The sequence below is a fragment of the Mercurialis annua genome, linkage group LG5 (assembly GCF_937616625.2).
Source record: "Mercurialis annua linkage group LG5, ddMerAnnu1.2, whole genome shotgun sequence".
NCBI classification, from domain to species: domain Eukaryota; kingdom Viridiplantae; phylum Streptophyta; class Magnoliopsida; order Malpighiales; family Euphorbiaceae; genus Mercurialis; species Mercurialis annua.
Window position 1 is genome coordinate 52,927,905 of NC_065574.1, and position 20,403 is coordinate 52,948,307.

Genomic DNA, 20,403 nt, shown 5'->3' on the forward strand with positions numbered 1-20,403 from the left:
ATCAAATCCTAACCATTTAAAGAGAAAAAAGAAACAATATCCAAAAAATCTGAGGTGCAATATTTCTAAAATTTTGAATAAAAAAAAGATTGGGATGAGCAATGAGAAGTGATAATCCAACAAAAATGGCCTCCACACAAGTCTCAAATCTCTATGAAACAGATTTGGCTACAATTTCTCACCTTGAAAAACCAATCCTTTCATATGACTCATCTTATTCCCATCACCTTTGTCTTTATCTTCCATTATTTTTAAAATATTGCTCATATATTGTTTGTTGTTTACTCTCACTGCCAAGCTTCAAACTTTTCCTGTTTCTCTCTCAACCATTATATGCCCACTCTATCTTCTCATTAGTTCTTTTTATTTTCATCTTCTCCCATTGGTGGAGCTGACTCCAAGGTTAGTTCTTCACTTGGTATTCTGTTTTGGTTTCATTTGAAGTGATTTGTTTTGTTGTTGATGGTTCTTTAGCTGGTGTAATTTTCATTTATTGTGAAAAAATGGGGTTTTGATTCTTGAATTGCTTGTTTAGATTAGATTGCATGTTGTTACTTCTTTTTTATTGATGTTTTTATGAATGGTGCACGCCCATGAAGTTATTTTGCTTTTAATTATTTGTTTGAATTGTATATTTTGCTGTCTGTATGTAATGGAAAAAACAATCAAATTGAGTATATACTTGTTAGCTCTCCGCACGGACACTTAGTTCAATCAACTTTTTCCGTTTCGAAAACTTGTCAAAAAGTTTGCATTTTGGACAAGAAACTCCATTTTTAACATAGGAAATCTTACAATAACACCGTTTTTCCGTATCCAAGTGTCCCTCCATGTCCGTGTCTGTGCTACTTAGTTCAATCTGGTTATTCTAATCTTAATAGGATTCTGATGATAGCTTTGGCTTGAACACAGTCTGTTTGTTCTATGCAATTAAGGAACAGAATAATTTGGAGAAAGTTTGCTTCTTTAGTTATTGTGATTTCTGAATTTTGCATGTGTTACTAGGTAGTCAGTTTTTAAACAGTTGAAGTTATGGAGTGAACTTTCTGAAATGACTTACCAGATTTTTTTCTTGGTTCCTTTTGTTTTCCTCTTTGTTTGGATTGTATTGTAGATTTCATTTTCTCAAATAGACTCTTTAAGTGGCTTTTTGAGGAATTTGTTGTTTTTGAAATTAATAAGATTGTAATAGTTGATTGTGGTTGTTTTGCAGAATATATTGGTAAGGTAGTTTTAATCAATTTGCAAAAATGGAGATAACCAATGTTATGGAATATGAGGAAATTGCAAGGCAGAAGTTGCCTAAGATGGTATTCGACTACTATGCATCTGGAGCAGAGGACCAGTCGACTCTTAAGGAAAACCGCAATGCTTTCTCAAGAATTCTGTAAACTCATTTACTCTCGACTTCTTCAAATGCTTTTTCTTAATTTGATTATAACTCATGCCCGTAGTATTACTTTCCTACTGCGTGTGCTCTTAATTGCATATTTCTGATGTCTAACTTATTGTTATTTTAGCTCTTGTCAAGTGTTCTATCTTGCATAAGATTCCTTATTGATTTTCTATTCTGATTGTCATCTTTGTTCAAATAGGTTTCGCCCTCGCATTCTTATTGATGTGAGCAGGATCGACATGACCACATCTGTTTTAGGATTCAAGATTTCAATGCCTATCATGCTTGCTCCAACCGCCATGCAGAAGATGGCCCACCCTGAAGGTAAAAAGCCCAATTTTGAGTACTCTTCTTTGAGTGAAACTGATTCGGGGTCTCAAACAATTGATCACTGAATATTTCTAACCCTATTTATCTGCTTCTGACTTGAAAATTCTATTTCATTGCAGGGGAGTATGCAACAGCAAGGGCAGCTTCAGCAGCTAATACAATTATGGTTAGATTCTGTTACCTTGTCTCTTATAATGTTAAATCGGATGTTTATAATTTATATTGTAATAGTAATTATTGATTTGTTGTTTCAGACACTGTCCTCATGGGCCACTTCCAGTGTTGAGGAGGTTGCTTCGACTGGACCTGGCATTCGCTTTTTCCAGCTCTATGTGAGTTTGAAAAATCAATCTCTTGTCTCTTATCAGTTTCTGTTCTTAAGTTTCATCTTGAAGCAATTATGATATTAATCTTTCATTGGATACGTAATTTATGTTCTTCTGCTACTTTTATTCAGCAACTCATGATTACTCAAAGACACTTTACAGAAATCTTATTAAATGAAATAACTTTTCGGAAGTTCATTATGCATTTCTGCAACCTGCTATGCTCGACTCTATTTGTAATCGAAAAAAAACTCCCTTATGAAAATAATTTGACAGATTTACTAATGAATTTCTGATGATATTGGAATACAGATGAAGCAATTATCTTAGGAAGTCTGAGTCTTGAGGCCTCTAGGAGGTTCCATGTTATGATCAAGATACTATTTGATCTAATTATGCTTAACTTATTCTCAATCGGATTCCTTTTTCTTATTTTTCAGGTGTACAGGAACAGGAATGTGGTTGCTCAGCTTGTGAGAAGAGCTGAGAGAGCTGGTTTCAAGGCTATTGCTCTTACTGTGGACACTCCAAGACTTGGACGAAGAGAAGCTGATATCAAGAACAGGTGCATCTGTTGGGAATATAATTATACAAAATTTTCTGTAGTTTTTATTGATAGCTTATAGAATAAACCAATTTCAACTAATTTACTAGTATGTCTAGTTTTTGATTGGATAGGAAGCGTATAATTCATTATTGTATTTCATTTCCAGATTTGTTCTGCCGCCACATTTGTCTTTGAAGAACTTCGAGGGATTGGATCTTGGAAAAATGGACAAGGTTAAATAACTAGTTTAAGGATACCATCATTCACATGTATTGCTTTTTAATTTCTTTATTGTAACTAGATTGGACCTTGCAGAGTGATGACTCTGGACTAGCTTCATATGTTGCTGGCCAAATTGACCGAACACTCAGCTGGAAGGTAAGATATTCTTTGATTGATTTTTCAAGTTCTTAAACTATAACATAGTCGTGATATTTAGCAAGTGTTTTTGGTCACTTTGACAGGATGTGAAGTGGCTTCAGACAATCACATCTCTGCCAATCCTGGTGAAGGGTGTGCTGACTGCTGAGGATGGTAAGAACACTATTCATCGCGCAGAAATTGAAAAAGGAAATCACAAATTGGCAATTTTAACAATTAAAAACATGAACTGCCATTTTTTAGCAATTCGAAAAACCAAACAATCTTCTGTTTAAAAAATGTTGGTGTGGTCACCGGAATATATACAGTTCCGGCGTCCACATCAGCAATTTGTTAAAGGAAAATTGTTCGGTGTTTCGAATTACGAAAATCCAAAAGTTGGTTGCGACATTGTAAAAACTAAGTTCCTGCTAAATTTGTCAAAGACTCTAAAGCTCGTGATTTTCACACCAATTTATCCTTATGTCTATGGGCTTCTCAACATTCCTCTGATGTATTCTTCTTCTCTTTCTGGTGTCAATGCAGCTAGGCTATCCGTCCAGAACGGCGCTGCTGGAATCATCGTCTCCAATCATGGAGCTCGCCAGCTCGATTATGTTCCTGCAACCATTGCGGCTTTGGAAGAGGTTAAACAGCTACTTCTTTTGAGCTGGCATATTTCAAGTGCATATTCTGACAAGTCCTGTCGACCATTTTTAGCTGGCAACTTGTATCAGTCTGATTTAATGTATTTCATGCCACTTATTACAGGTCGTTAAAGCTGCACAAGGCCGAATTCCAGTTTTTCTTGATGGTGGAGTTCGTCGTGGAACAGATGTTTTTAAGGCATTGGCTCTAGGAGCATCTGGAGTATTTGTAAGTACATTGTTAATGTAATGATTTATTTGAAAGGCTTAGAAGCAATTATTGAGAGTCCTTTAAGTTGAAGAGTACCATAAGTATAAATCCAACCACTTCAACAACCTGCTAGAGCTCATGCTGGTTATGTTGTACAGAAACTTGTCAGAGTCCTATGTGTCAGTGTTTCCTTTCGATTTCCAAAAACGCTTATATAACTCCAAACTATTATTATTTTTCCTTTTCGTGTTTCAACTTTTTGTTTTTGAGCGTTTCCGTTTCTGTGCAACATATCATTTTACTGATAGAACTTGAACTTTGTGGTTTAGTGCCCTCCGTTTGATTCATGCTATCATGTTCAGGTTGGAAGGCCAGTTCTCTACTCATTGGCTGCTGAAGGCGAAGCTGGTGTTCGGAAAATGCTTGGAATGCTTCGCGAAGAGTTTGAGCTAACAATGGCATTAAGCGGCTGTCGCTCTCTCAAAGAGATCACCCGTGACCACGTTGTGGCTGACTGGGATCATCCTCGCCCTGTTGCCTCTGCCAGATTATAAGGCGGTGATCAAAATGGAGAAAGTAAAAGTTATAAGTGAATCTGTGATCAGAATCACGAACATTGCGGTAAAAGGGCTGATCAATATTTGAAAGAAATGTAAACTTATGTAGAAACATTCGATAGTATTTCTATGAATGGACACTGCTTTCGTTGTATATTCTTTGCCGAACTTAGGCATGATTACCATACTGTTTGTGCACAATATTTTCTTGGGATTTACTGGTCTGCATGGTTCTGTTAGTGAAGTTGTAACATAAATTTGCCAGAGCTAAGAGAATATTAGTGCATTATATGCAGAAACTGATGACTTATGGATTAGATATTTGAAAGTGATATGTCCAGTAGCAGAATATTGCAATAGAGCTCAATATAAAGAGCTAATTTTTGCGAAATAAAAGTGGAGATGGAGATCATATCATTTGATCTTTAAAGGTTTATATTGTTTGATTTCAAATATGAGGAATGAAACGGTGAATTATGATAAATATCAGGAGTGTTAGAGTAATTTCTTTCAATATAAATCTGTTCAAGAATTGAGATAGCAACCTTAAAATCTACACTGTAAGTGCCGTTTGAACAGGCAGAAAGCCTAGCACAGGTGCCCCACACGACAGATTTTGATATAATTTTGATAAGAATTACTAGGAGCCAAAACGATGTTGTTTTAGCTCTATTATTTTAATATTATTATCGCGGGAGGGAAGGGGTTTTTATTATGCAGTAATCTCGCGCTCTCTCGACTTCGAACCCTGATTTTGCCATTGTCATTATGGTCATTTTCGGGTTGAAAAATTTAAAAGGGAGTAATCTAATAAAAAAAATGGATGAAGAAATTCATTGTTTTCTAGCAAATTTTATCGTTTAGTCCTTCAAAACGTGACTTAAAAAATTAATATCAAATTATAATCATAAACTAAATCACTTGGTATTTTGATCTTAGAAGAAATTACAATACCTTAAAATCATTATCATGATATTAATTAATAAGTCTAGAACAAATAAGAATTTTATTTAACTACATTAGAAAAAGTATATTTTGTTTAATTAATCATATATGTAATCCCTTGCATAAGTGTATATTTTGTTTAATTAATTTTTTTTATTATAGCATCAAATTAAACCGGTTTCAAATTTTACACGTCCCTTATACTATTGTAAAACAATAAAGAAAACTTTATGTATAATATTAAAAAAGAAAACAGCATAGACATAAAGATATACTGTAATTTTTGTTCTACTCAGAAACAATCAAAGAGATTAAATAACATTAATAATTAATTACCAAAATATCAATTAATTAACGATTAGTCATTGTAGTTGTAGGGAGATGTTGCTTGAGCTCTTTGCTTCCTCTTCTGGAGAAACCGTTGGATCGATCTCTTCATCGAAAGACCGGTACTAGGGCTACATAGCGGAAATGTTGGCGAAGCAAATTCCGAATCACTAGGTGTTTCGCTAGGGGTTGCAATTGGAGTTCTCAGTTTATCATCCATTTCTCGACTTGCAAGCAACAAAATTTCTCTAGCCTGTAATTATGAAGAATGCACATTAACAAGTTAGAAAGACAAAATATTCTACTCTAGCTTCAAATTATGTTATATATTGTTATAAGAACATGCACCATTAATAATAGTGAAACTTTTAATGATATTGTCCATGTCTTACGCCCTCTTTTATATTTTTGGTTCCCTTACTACCTAAAAACATATTTTTTTAATAATACAAGAAAAAAGACAATAAAAATTTATTTTGCTTTCTAAATTTTACAAAAAATCAAATAAGATCAAACGCGTAACTTTGCATAAAAATATTTTTAAATAGACGCTTTTGAATTCTATTATCCCTTTCAGTTTCTATATGTACATCATTTTTCAATAGTTTTCCGTCACTTCAACTTCATCTATACATCACGCTCTAATAGTTATGTCATTTCAAGATTCTCAACTGAGAGTAAAACGTATTAAAATATCTACTTTAAAGGTTTTTTTTTTTTTAAAAAATATGACTTCAACTATATTTGATTTCTTATGCCAAATTTGAATAATAAAATGAAGTTTTACCGGAAAAGAAGATGCAAAATTATCATGTAGCATATGGTTAGGTCTTTTTTCCAAGAGAGCATATAGTTAGGTCAAACATAGCGTGTTGTATCCAACGCATGAAGTTTCTGTGAAATTGGTGTGCTTTTCATTTTATTAAGGCAAAAGGGCTCAAAAACTACCCACCTTTCATTTTTTTTTCAATAGCACCCTGACCTTGTAATTTTTTCAATAGCACCCTATTTCGTATTTTTGGATTTCAATAGCACCCCGACCTTGTAATTTTGTCAATAGCACCCTATTTCGTATTTTTCGATTTCAATAGCACCCTAAATCATCAAATTAAACTCATTTATCGAGGACTTATTTGAATTTTTTTTAAGTTAAAAGGACTTGTTTAAATGTGTTCAAGTAGAAAAAAGTATAATTTCACCTTTAAATTTAGTTCTTTTGAAAATTTTCATCCTTATAGTAATCAAATCATCTAATTTTCTCAATTAGGGTGCTATTGAAATTGAAAAATACGAAATAGGGTGCTATTGACAAAATTACAAGGTGAGGGTGTTATTGAAAAAAAATTGAAAGCTCGGTAGTTTTTGAGCCCTTTTGCCTTTTATTAACATGCCAACAACTTGTCGGCTAATTCTTGTTAACATTTTTTTCCTATTTTTTTTCTAGGCTAAAATTTAAATACACATGAGATTTCTCATTATTTAGGCTGTTTTAAAAAATAAATCAACAATTTTTTTTAAAAATTTGAGATGGTTAAGATTCTTTAAACAAGTGAAATACGGCGGGTAATTGACTTTCAAGATATCCAGACTTTCGTTTTATTGTATTTAATGACCAAACTTTAACTTGTTTCTTTTTAGTTACTACTAACTTTTAATTTTATTTCAATTGAGGTTTATAAATTAAAATAATAACGTGACAGCTGTATTATATTTACCTGAAAATGTCTCACTTATGCATATTTCAACTAAACTGTGTGTTTTCCAGCGAAATTATGCATGCATATTAAATTTTTAGATAAAAGATATGTAAAATCCGGCAGCCATGATATCTTTTTGCTGGAAAACCTCATATGTTCAAAATTTAAAAATTAGTAATTAAATTGAAAAAAAAGTTAATAGCTAAATTAAAAAAATAAAATTTGATCACTGAAATACAAGAAATTTGAAAGGATATAGCCAACTTGAAGGAATCAATATATTTTTTTGACACTTTTTTTTGTTCTGTGTCAAATTAAAAAAAAAAAAGAGGAAACAGAAAATCAAGAAGATGATTAAAAAAAAGATGGAAACAGAAAACTAATTACCTGAGGCTCTGTAACATCAGAAACACAAACTCTACCATTGTAGAATATAGTTAGCTGCTGCCTCTCCTTCTCCATACTCCATTAATATCACCAAAAAATAACAAAAAAATAAAATAAAAATTCAATATAAACAAAGTTTTAAAACTAAAAAATATTTCAAAAAAAATAAAAACTGCACTTATTATATGAAACTTACATTGTCTGATTGTTACTGGGTTCAGAAACAAGGCGGAGTTCAAGATTACAGTTTCTTCTCATCTTTTAGACTATAATATATACATAAAATAAGAAAAATAATTTTATTCTTGCGAAATTTAAGATTGTCTTAAATATTTTGAAGGAAATAAATTTAATTAGTGAATGAGAGACAGTGATTAATGAGCAAGAAAAAAATGAAAATGCTGCAGTATATAACGACTATAAAAGGTTAATCATGTAACGCACATAAAATAAAACCATACACGATTTTATTACATTTCGGCTCATAGGAAAAGTTTTGTATTATTATTATTTTATTTTTTGCACGTTTAACATACCTTCCTTCCTCTTTCTTATTTTTTGTTCTTTTTAATCCAAATTTTAGCAGCTTGGCGTTTCTTTTTGTGAATTTACTTTTCCTTTTTGTATCAATTTATTTTGGCAAATTCCCGATTACGCTACCTAAATTTTCATTTTTCTTTCATTAAAGATAGACCTATTTATGGGCAGGTTTCAGCTCGAGCAACCGGACTTGTTTAAGTCCAAGTTCAGTCCGAGCCCGATCCAGGTTTAGTATTTTCTATTCAGATCTGGCTCTTACACTTTATATATGCGAGTTTTGAACCGAAATTTTCAGACATACACGATGAATTGTATAAAAATGATAGTTTGAAATAGTGGATTTTATTTTTCGAATCCGGACCGAGTTTGAAACAAAAAATCATTATTAAAACTCAATCCATAAAGACATGCTCGAACAGGCCGGGTTAGTATCCAAACTCATGAACAGATCTAATTAAAGATGATGATAGAAAAGTATTAAACTCTAAGGTTTTGAACGACTAACAGTACGGAGATGTGTTAAATAAAATACCTCATATGAAAAGAAATTATTGTCGCGAGTTAAGATATATAGTGCCTTTAACGTAATTCATGATTTGATTATTTTCGATTAAATTTATTTTGTATCTTTGGTTTTAGTATTTATTACATTATAATTTGAAAGATTATATATATAATTTAAATTTTATTATAATTTTTTTAGGCCTAATTACTTAGAAAATCCCCACCTTATAACATGTTTTCGTTTATACCCTCACGTAGGAAAAAGTTCATTTATACCCTTTTTTTGATTTTTCGTTTTCGTCTCTACCCTAAAATTTAATTTTTTGACAATTAAATTAATTAAAGGATGAAAACATTATAAATAATTAATAATATTAATGTTTAATTAGAATATAAGCTAAACATAAAGGATTATTTTGAATATTTTTCCAAATAAAAAGAGGTCAAATTAGCTCTTTAGGGTAGAGACGAAAATGAAAAATCAAAAAAATGGTATAAATGAACTTTTCCTAGGTCAGAGTATAAACGAATAAATGTTATAAGGTGTGGTTTTTTTTAAGTAATTAGGCCATTTTTTTATTATATTTTAACTTTTGTCAGTATTTTAACTTTGAAAATAAAAGCAAGGATTAGAGAGAGAGAGGAGCGTTTGAAAGTAGAAAGAAAACAAAAAAAAAATATTTCATGTAAGTTTATGTGATTATCAATTTTTTTGAGTGAACTACTAAATACCTCCTTAAATTATTAAGTACAAGCCCTGTGAACAAAAAGAAAATATACCAGATTTTCTGTGGGAATTGTATGTGGATGAAGTCTCAAATGAAAAAGGATCTGGAGTCGGAGCCATCCTTAAAGGACTAGGAAAATTCAGGATCGAATATGGAGTAAAAATCGGATTCGATGCAAGCAACAACGTCGTCGAGTACCAAGCTCTAATCGCTGGCCTTGGCCTAGCATTAAAGGTGAAAACAGAAGTCCTAAAAATCTATAGCGCTTCTCAGCTAGTGGTAAATCAAGTCAAAGGCAAGTATCAGGCTAATGAAACAGGAATGGTGGAATACATGGCGAAAGTCATGAAAATGCTTCAAAGATTGAAAACACGAGGTGGATAATGGAAAATCATACAGATCCTATGAGAGCAAAACACCGAGGCTGACGCCATAGCTAAGTCTGCCTCCAAACTCAGAGGCCTTTTCAGCAAAATAAAGCTAAAAGAAATTCTTGAGAAACCAAGCATCAATAAAGCAGAAATAACGGCGATTGATGAAGTTGACTCTTGGATGACTTCAATAATTAAATATTTAGATCGAGAGGAGCTACCATCAGACAGCATTGAAGCCGTCCGAATCATTCGAAAATCGGCCAACTACTCGTACTACAAAGGTCCTTTATCAAACATCTTTTACTCACCCATGGGCGAGATGTGTTTCGCCGGAGAACGGAAACCTAATCATAAAAGAAATTCATGAAGGAATTTGCGGAGTACACGAAGGTGCAGCCACAATTGCAATAAAAAATAATGCTTTAAGGATACTATTGGCCAACCATCAAGGAAGACACAAAAGCACTTGTGGAAAAATGCGACAAATACCAAAGGCACGACAATATTAACCACAGACCAGCAGTACCACAAGGATTATTGGAGAGTCCTTGGCCTTTCTCCATGTGTGGAATAGACATAGTTGAACCTTTTCCAACCGAGAGAAACCTAATGAAGTTCCTAATCCTAGCCATCAAACACTTCACAAAGGGGGTCAAGGTAGCACCAGTATCAACTGTAACATCAGCAAGAGTGGAAAAATTCTTCAAGAACGAAGTAATATGTCGGTTCGGCATACCACACACCGTGGTCGCAGATAATGGAAAAAAATTCGACTGCAAGCGATTCAGGAAATTCTGTGGAGACCTGATGATAAATTTAAAGTTTACATTAGTGGCGCACCTCAAACCAATGGAATGACAGAAGGAACCAATAAAACTATAGCACAAGGAATCAAGAAAAGGCTAGCACAATACGAAGAAAATTGGGTGGATGAACTCTATAGTGTCCTTTGAACATATTAAACAACTCCAAGGAAAGGAACAAGCGAAACACCCTTCTGACTCGCCTACGGTACTGAAGCAGTGATATCAGTAGAAATCGGAATACCAAATATCAGAGTAAACTACTTAGAAGAAGAGACCAACGAGGCAAAAATAAGGCTATGCTTTGACTTATTAGAAGAAAGAAGAAACCAAGCTGGTATCTGAGCTGAAGCCTACAAGAAACAGGCTGCCAGATATCATAACAAGAAAATAAACTAGAGGGAATTCCAGATTGGCGATATCGTACTAAGAAACGCAGAAATCCGCCGAGGAAACGTCGGGGTAATGAAGCTACAACCAAAATGGGAAGGACCCTACATAATCGAAGAAGTCACAAGAAAAGGAGCATACAAGCTCAAAAAGTTAACCGGATCCATGATCCCAAAATATTGAAATGTAGAGCATTTGAGAACATACAACCAATAAATTGTTTCGTGGTATGTGTCAAACTTATTTATGGAATAAACATTCAGAAATTTCATATTTAACAAACAAAAGATTCGTTTGAATCTAAACAAAATGTAACAGGCTCGTTTGATCCCATGTTAAAATAACAGACTCGCCTGAGTCTAAACAAAAATATATATATAATAGATTCGTTTGAGTTTAAACTAAAACAGAACTCACCCGAGTCCTAACTAGATCCGCCGGAATCTAAACAACAATCGAATTTACGAAGTTTAAATTAACTTCAAAAGGAAAAAGCAAACTAAAAGCGCAATTGGAGATAACGAAAGAACGAGTTTAGATTAACTCGGAAATATAAATGGGCTAGGAGAAAGATAGAAAATTTCTCTATTCATAATTCAAAATGGATTACAGATAAAGCTACAATAGCATCCTACATTCAAGAAACAAAAAATAAATACAAAGATATCAAGAAGTTTTCTTGAGGGCTTCTGCTTTCTGCTTGTGAAGCTTCGCCTTGACATCCTTGGCGAGCGATTCTGGGTCCAATTGGTTCACACCCGAGAGATAAACATCAGAGTTCTTCTCCCGCAGCTTTGTTCCAATCGCCAATCAGTACTGAGTCATCACTTGAGAATAAAAAGCCCCAGACTCCGAAAGACAACGACAAAGTCGTTCTTCCTCTGTCCTTAATAAATCCCTTTCCGAGTTGAGAGCAGATGAAGAATCTTTTAGAGACTCAATCTCCTCGGACAAAATCTTGACCCTAGCTCTAAAGCAGTAATCTCCTTTTCCTGGAAGGTCCTTGAGGCAAGAAGTTGCAGATTGAGAGCATCTGCTTTGCTCTAAGAATTTTGAAGCTCCTTCTTCTTAGATTGCCACGAACTGCAATCCTTCCTTAATTGCTTCAGCTTATCCACCGCATCCTGGCGACATCTTTCCAGAACAGTGATCGCCTGGACCATCAAAACAAAAACAAAGGGTCAAGTTGATATATAAAAAGAAAAGAGGGAGAAAAGAAGTGAAAATATACGAAGAAGAACTAACCGAAAAACCGCCAAGATAGGCGAATTCAGCAAGATCATCACCATGTTCGCGGTCTATGGACTCCACGTCCTCCTTGACCAAGATATTCTCCATGTAAGCATGAAGAACCTTGGTATTAGAAAGCCTCGGCGGATCCTGCCTCTCCGCCCACTCAACAAACCTTGGCGCTTCGCCAACAGAGACTTCTTTCAAAGTTTTCTTTTTCTTATGCTTCTTCGCCGAGGGACCAGGCTGATCCTCAGAAGAATGTTTCTTCTGCGCACAAGCCATCGACTCTTCCTGAATGACCTCAGGATCCTTCGATTGATGCAGTAAAGCCTTTGAATCCCCAGCCGGAACACCTTCTGCGCTTGGGCTCGTAACAGCAATTGAGCTCGGCCTCGGAACAGAAGTTGAAGAAGGTGTAACCCCAGTGGTCACCTCGCCCATATCAACAGACATATCCACTGTAAATTTTTTAAGAAGGTGAGGAGAGAAGTAGACATCCTACAAATAATAAAATGAAACAAAGTTAGAAAAATACCTATCAGGAAGGCCCGCCAAAAGCAAAATGCGGTGATTCGAGTACTACTCTAAAATAACGCTATACTTAGGCTTATCAGCTTTGCAGTCTGACAAAAGAGATTTGGCGAAGTCTTTCTCTTTGTCAGACAATACCGGAAGAGAAGAAAGGGAAACATTACACTCAGTAAACCCTAAGCAAAAGAAAAAAAAGAAGAATGTTGAACTAAGAAAAATTTATAGGTCCAACCCTTAAGAAAAGAAGGAAGAACAAAAAGGGAACCGTTCGGCCTACCGCCAGCAAAAATAAATTCCTCGTCCTTTCGATGGGAAAAAGAATAAAAATAATTGAATGAACTTAAAGAAGGTTCCTGACCACAAGATTTACAGGACTCGATAAAATAAATGATGCGAATAACATTGTGATGAATCTGCCCGAGTGGAACACCTAAATTTTCACAAATATCTTTAATTAAAGGTTCTAAGGAAAAACGTAAACCAGCTACAAGGTGCTCGTGAAAGACAACAATTTTTTTAGGCGAATCAGTAACATGATTAGCCCTAAGCTTTGAAGCAGGTTTCAAAATCAAATACGACTCGGGCGAATCAGTAACATGATTAGCCCAACAGACAAAGTACTACGAGTATGATCTAAATCATCACGAGCACCCCGAGTCCCTTTAGCTTCCTCAGACATTTTTGAATAAAAAAAGGGGAAAACGGGGAATAAATAAAAAGTTTAGAGTAAAAAAGATTAAAGCAAGCAGAAATCAAAAACAAAAACCCAGAAAGAAAGAAAGCAACAAGAACAAAAAGAATGTTCAAACAACAAAAAAGAAGAAAACTCAAACGCTCAAAATAATCAAGTCAAAGCTCTGAAAGTACTTGGAAATTAAGTAGACTGGATCAAAAGAGAGATAAGGAGCAACTCTAAAACGAGAAATCTTGAAATAATGAAGCCAAAAATAGATAGCAAGAAATAGAAGAATCAGAATAAAAAAATCTAAAGTAAGAGAGGAAGAAATGATAAAACAACTATATGTACCCAAATCCCCAGAAACTGTAATGATGGAGGTTAGGAATACGAAGAGACGGAACCCTAAGCATGGCACCGGATGATCGACACATGTCATAAACATGAGACACTTGTCTCCAATCTAATAAAGATGATAACTGATGATTGACACATGGCGAATAAAGAAAATATGGAAATCTTGACAAGCAAGTGAAACGACACGCCGGAATGTAGAACGACTCGCCCTAAGTAAAGCTAAAACTTACCAAGACATAAATATCAAAACTTTAGCTCACTTGCGGAGGGACTAATGATGGATACAGAATCCTATCATAAGTATAGTGGAACCGAGTCGTACGAGATTCATCCTTCAAGACGATATCGAGCTCTCACCCAAAGGGCGAAAAGCCTATTAAAACCGGTAACCGAATCCACGAGATTTGCCTTAAGCAAAGGAATAATCCGAATCCCGAAGATAAGCCAAAATCCATGAAGACTCGGATAAAACACGTTGCCTGAGGGATTCGTCCAAGAATCAAATATATAAAATATATCTCCTATTTGGACAAAAACTTCAACTTAGAAAGATAAGCATATTGAGGAAGATATTACTGAATAAGACCTCTACTTGAATAGAAAACCTCTTTCCTATTCAATATCAAACCCTACTACATACTCCCTCTGTCCATTTTTAGTTGTCGCTTTAGGCAAATATTTTTGTCCATCAATAGTTGTCACTTTAGGATTTCTATGTGACTTTTACACTAGTATTCCAAATTTGACCTTCTTATTAAATCACTTCATTAAATGGTAGTTCAATTTTCAAAACTAAATCATCCAATAGTGGATTAGTAACTCTATTTTCAAAGCTAAATTTTTCAATAGTGGATTTTATAAATAGGGTTATAGTAGTCTTTATGTTTATAATTTAAGACAAAAGAAGCACTTTTTTAATCTTAGCAATTTAGCCTAAAGCGACAACTAAAAATGGACGGAGGGAGTAGTAATTATTTTCCTATTCAAAGTTCATAAGGTATACATTCAACTATTATATAAATAGTTTGAGATATGCCTAAACACGCAATTATATTCACATACTAAAAACACTGCTCAAACCTAAACTGACTTAAGTATCGGAGAGTTAATCGGACCACGACCGTCCGGTTAGCTTCTACCCTATTTTGCATGTTAAATCATCGGATCAGAAAGCAGATTCCATCAATAATTAAATCTATCCAACCCCCGATTAAAGAAACCTATATGGTACTTGAAGTTTAATTCTTAAAAAAAAAATCCGGTCAAACCAGTCTAACAACAGTTTTCAGTTTAACATATAATATTATTTTTAATATATACCGATATACACAACAATATTATCAAATTAGATAAAAGATATATATTTTTTAAAAATATGTAAAACGCTTTTTAAATTAAAATATGAAAAATCGGTGGCAAACTCATGATGAGTCATGATTCATGAACCTCTTTATCTAATTTACTGCATTTTCTTTTTCTCATTTTTCTGGCATGCAAACTATGTTCTTTTTTCTTTTATACAGTCTAATACTCCAAAAACTAGCTTAGATAATAACGCCGTCTATCAGCATATTATTTAATTAATAAATGACTAAGTTTTTTTTTTTGATGAATGAATAAAAGACTAAGTTTAATGCAAGTTTTCTTTTTCTTTCAATTGCTGGAGTCCATGAAAGGCTGAACTAAATTTCGTAGATTATATGCGTGCGGAAAAAGTTGAGGGTTTTGACTTAATTTTGTGCATGCATTATGCATATTATCGATTTAATCGTGATTAAATTAATTTTAGCAAGCTCGCAGTGTTTTACAAATAATTAAACTGCGTATTTCACACTCTCTTTATTTTAGGCCAAATGTTGTAAAAAGGCCAAACCTTTCATAAAAGTTTCACAAAAGTCCTGATCTTTCAATTTTGTCGATTTTGGCCAAAAACTGATTATTTGGTTTCACAAAAGTCCTGACCTTTCAATTTTGTCAATTTTGGCCAAAAATGGATTATTTGGTTTCACAAAAGTCCTGACCTTTTAATATTTGGCATACCACATAGGTGCCACATAAGCGTCACATAGGCAAATTGAAATCAAATCGAGAGTTGGCCACAATTGAAACCAAATAATTTGTTTTTGGCCAAAATCGACAAAATTGAAAGGTCAGGACTTTTGTGAAACTTTTATGAAAGGTTTGGCCTTTTTACAATATTTGGCCTTTATTTTATTGGTGTCCCTTCACATCATGTTTTCAGATTTGTTTTTATTCACGGATGAGGTTATTTCAGATTTGTTTTTATTCATGGATGAGGTTAAGGATGCATGTAATTAAAAATTATTGATTAAACTCAAATTTGGGTCTAAAAAAAGTCTAGTTTTCTCATTCGAATATTACTATTGTAACTAATGAAAACAAATTTTGTTTTCAGTTTTTTAGAAAAATAACAATAAATATTTATATGGATATATGTCTACGCTTGCAGTAATAGGCATGATAATAAAGCAAGCGCGCTCACACGTGTGTGTGTGTGTATATATATCTATATCTATATCTATACTATATATAAAAGCACGGATGGGGGGGGGGACAGGCAAATTTACTGAACAACCCTTTTTAATTTATTACTAATTAAGATTTTATAGTCATTCATTATTTAATTAATTATTAAATATATATTATGATTAGAGTTCTAATTAAAATAAAATTGTATTGCATAACTTTGATCCCTTATAAACTACAAGTATTTAATTTGATTTGAATAAAAACACATAAAATCCTAATAAAATTGCTTCATGTTATGAATATGCATAATATCTTTCGTATATGACACAATGAATTAGAATATTAGGGGATCAAAGTATCTTCTTGCACCACCGCCGCCGCCACGAGTATCTCTCCGGTCTAAATTTATTAGATCATTATCGCCATTATTATTCCTAAACTGACCAACTATTGTCTGCCTGAACTGACCTCCCCCATTACCATTAAAAGGAAACTGCCGGATCTCCGCCAAATTGTAAGACCCATCGTCCAGTAAAGAAGATGGATCCATGGGCAATGCTTGATTTAAATAATCCAACTTAAAAATGTTCCAGATTGTTAGTGAAAGCAATAGAAAAAGATAAAAATGAGTGATCTCCTTGGACAATGGAGGTAGGTGCGCAGTGTGCCACTGTTTAGTTGGTCATTACAGAAAAAGAAAAGAGACAGAGACCTCAGGACCATGACCACATGAGTTATGCACCCCTCGATTCTGTTACTTTTTATGGACGATGATGATGAACAGTGTTCGTCTTCTTTGTACTCGGAGCCGGTTCGTTTAAACTATAACCCAGATATTTATGTTTTAAAAAATTTATTTAAACTTTTTAATTTATTTAATGGTAAATTTCTTCAATAGATCGAATACAGAATCGTTTTTTAATGTCAGAATTAACATAAAAATATCATTAATTATATAAATGATATATTAAAAATCTCATTTTAATTTTATAAATAATATTTATTTATATTATATAAAAATTATTATTAAGTTTTATAATTTTTGGAAAGAAGAGTTTTTAGTTTAAATATAACATTAAGTACTACGTAAAATATATGTTAAAATATAAAACTGATTTGAATTTTTTTAATAAAAAGATATCAATCTGATGTCTGAGGGTGCAATTGAAACAAAAAGGTGTAAATTTGGATAATATTGGTGATTTTGCAACATCATGGTGCAATCAAATTGGGATAAAAGATGAAGGGTTTTTAAGGGAATTAGCCAAAAACAATAAGATACTTGATTATCCAAAAACTAAAATTTTATTTTTTCTATAATATAAACTCTAATTAATTTAGTATTGATTATGAAAATGTACATATTAATAATTAATATATCAATCGACAAGTCACATTACGAGCCACGTGCGTAGCACGTAATGCGAAACTAGTATATATATATATATACTAGTTTCGCATTACGTGCTATGCACGTGGCTCGTAACGTAACTCGTCTCAATGTACATATTAGTAAATTTATTATAATTATATTAATTTTTTATTTATAATTAATATTAAATTAGTTAATAATTTATATAAAAGAAAATATAATATATTCGGTTATGAAATTTTTTTCTATAATAAATTTATTATTCTTTTGATTTTATAATAACCATAATTAAATAATTAATTTAATTTTATTAATAATATCTTTAAAAATAGTAAGATAGAAATTTAAATAATAATATATTGACCAAATACCGTATTTTAATTTTATAGTTAAATTAAACTAAAAGATAGGTATTCCTACTAATTTGGAGACAATTTAGTTATTATTTACATACTAAAAATTAAATTGTAGATAATTTAGCTACCTATTCTAATTAGGACTTTAATTATAATAGTGATTAATTAAATAACTAATTGGTTAATGAGTATAAAACCTTTATTTAGTAATAAACTGAAAAAAATTATTCAGTAAATTTGTCTGTCCCCCCCCCCCATCCGTGCTTTTATATATAGTACTAGCGTTTCGCCACGTGCTACGCACGTGAGCGATATTTATATGACCCGTTATATATTATTAAAATAATAATTATTAAATTATTAGATGAAATATAGAAATTTTATATGTTATCTAAATTTTATAAAATTATTTTTTAATTAGATTATGATTAGAAATTATTCATGTTTCATGTTATATTTTTATTAATCTTGTTAAAGTCTCTAGAATTTTTTTTTTGTTTTATGGAAATAGTATTATTACCAATTTATTCGTAGAGTTGAAATTGATATTGGAATTAGAAAATTGGCATGGCTATCTATCTCATTCCAAACGTCATTCTATTTTTGTTTTATTTGACAAAAAACGTATTTTAGTTAGTTTAGGATTGAATTTAATTATATTTATCAAAAAGAATTCAGCTTATTAGAATTATATATCAACTTAACTTCTTTGAAAAAAAAAATTAACTTCTTTTTTATTTAAATTGTATACTTTCCGGTTGAACCATTATATATCAACATATAATCATTTTTTTATAATAGATAATTATGAAAATTTCAGAATTTTAATATAGTTCATATTTTGGTATTTGCAGCTGAAAAGTTGGAGTTTCTATTTCCGTTTGAAAAGCTTTAGTTTAGTTTTATTTTTGCCTTCTCTTAGTTGATTATTTAACACCAAAAAACAGAACCGAACCGACAAATTCGGTTCGGTTGAAAATTGTACATAAATTTTGGTTGGTTGGTTCGGTTTTTAGTGTAAAAAAATTTCTGACTGTTTTAGATGTAAACCGAACCGAAATAACCGAACCGAACGAAATTACCAACCGAACCGACCGGTTTGGTTCGGTTTGAAAATAATTTCTTTCACTAAAATTTCGGTTCGGTTTTTAAAAATCAAAAAATTTGAATCCGTTCGGTTCAAACCGAATGCACACCCCTATACACACGTGAGGGGCATTTATGTGACCCGTTGTATGTGTTGAATGTTAATAAAATTAGTAAATATTATAATTTAGTTTTTAGTAAATTATTACAAATTATTTTTTATTTAATTTAAAATGCTAGCGCGTAAGTTAAATTTTTATGACCCGTTAATATATTAAATACGATATATTTTAATTTTTAGTTTCGTGCTATGAACGTGAACTATATTTATATGACCCGTTATATATATTATGTCAATTAAACTATAAATGTAATTTGATTTTTTTAATAAGTTATTATAAATTATTAAATTAAATGTCTATCCTATTTTATAAATGTAGACCACATAATATTATAATTGTTATACCTATAATACTGTATAATGATTCCCGAAACACTATTAATTTGCAATGAGAGTCCAATTCCACTTATTATTCTAGATTTTCAATTAAAGTGTCAGTTTAAGTGTTATACTTGAAAACTATTATCATTATTTAATTTCCGAAACAATATAGGTTGGCAATTTGAGAGTCCAATTTCTTTCAATTCAAGTGTTTCATTCCAATTTCACCACTAATATCTGGATATCTTAATAATTACGATTTCGCTAGTATAGTTTGTGTTTCAAATTATTAATATAAATTATAACCTTAATGAAGCCTCTTATTATATAAATAGTGATTTAAATTTCTATCTTATTAAATATTGATTTTTTCTACGCATGTGAGCGACATTTACATGACCCGTTAATTATTTAATAAAAAGTAAAATATAAAATAAAATAATTTAGTTGTTAATAAATTATTGTAAATTATTTTTAATTATATGTGCTACACATGTAATTATTTAAACTATACTAATTACTAATTTTTGGATAAAGATTTTACTACAACTTGCTAATCATGATGAAATTTTTGTAATTTTATCAAATTGAAGCACTAAACATAAATAAAATTAATTGTTTTTTTACTTAAACGCCGACCTAATTACAATTCCAATTTTATCAATTGATCTAAATTCAAAAAACTAAAAAAGAACAGAACACATACCTTTTCAATAATGGCAATAGGTTTTTTAGTAGTTTTGCCACGAATTCTCCAATATCTTTCCCGAACAAACCACAAATAATAAAAT

The 20,403-nt window shown here is 32.1% G+C and overlaps 2 protein-coding genes across 3 annotated transcripts; one reads left to right on the top strand and one right to left on the bottom strand.

Moving 5' to 3' along the window:
- The first annotated feature begins 241 nt into the window (after positions 1-241).
- LOC126680545 (glycolate oxidase) lies at positions 242-4,575 on the top strand. Of its 2 annotated transcripts, XM_050375679.2 has the most exons (12): positions 242-402; positions 1,214-1,387; positions 1,596-1,720; positions 1,846-1,892; positions 1,981-2,058; positions 2,493-2,617; positions 2,766-2,832; positions 2,915-2,977; positions 3,064-3,133; positions 3,506-3,606; positions 3,731-3,835; positions 4,180-4,575. In XM_050375679.2, the coding sequence occupies exons 2-12, from the start codon at positions 1,251-1,253 to the stop codon at positions 4,369-4,371; spliced, it is 1,110 nt and encodes a 369-aa protein (XP_050231636.1). In that variant the 5' UTR covers positions 242-402; positions 1,214-1,250; the 3' UTR covers positions 4,372-4,575. The 2 variants fall into 2 exon arrangements, with proteins under 2 accessions (XP_050231636.1, XP_050231637.1); XM_050375680.1 differs by lacking the exon at positions 242-402 and having other exon boundaries at positions 1,276-1,381; positions 1,586-1,720.
- Positions 4,576-5,536: 961 nt separating this feature from the next.
- LOC126682445 (protein TIFY 5A-like) lies at positions 5,537-8,115 on the bottom strand. Its single transcript, XM_050378146.2, has 3 exons — positions 7,927-8,115; positions 7,731-7,806; positions 5,537-5,899 (listed from the first exon to the last, which is right to left on the bottom strand). The coding sequence occupies exons 1-3, from the start codon at positions 7,986-7,988 to the stop codon at positions 5,678-5,680; spliced, it is 360 nt and encodes a 119-aa protein (XP_050234103.1). The 5' UTR covers positions 7,989-8,115; the 3' UTR covers positions 5,537-5,677.
- Between the last annotated feature and the right edge of the window lie 12,288 nt (positions 8,116-20,403).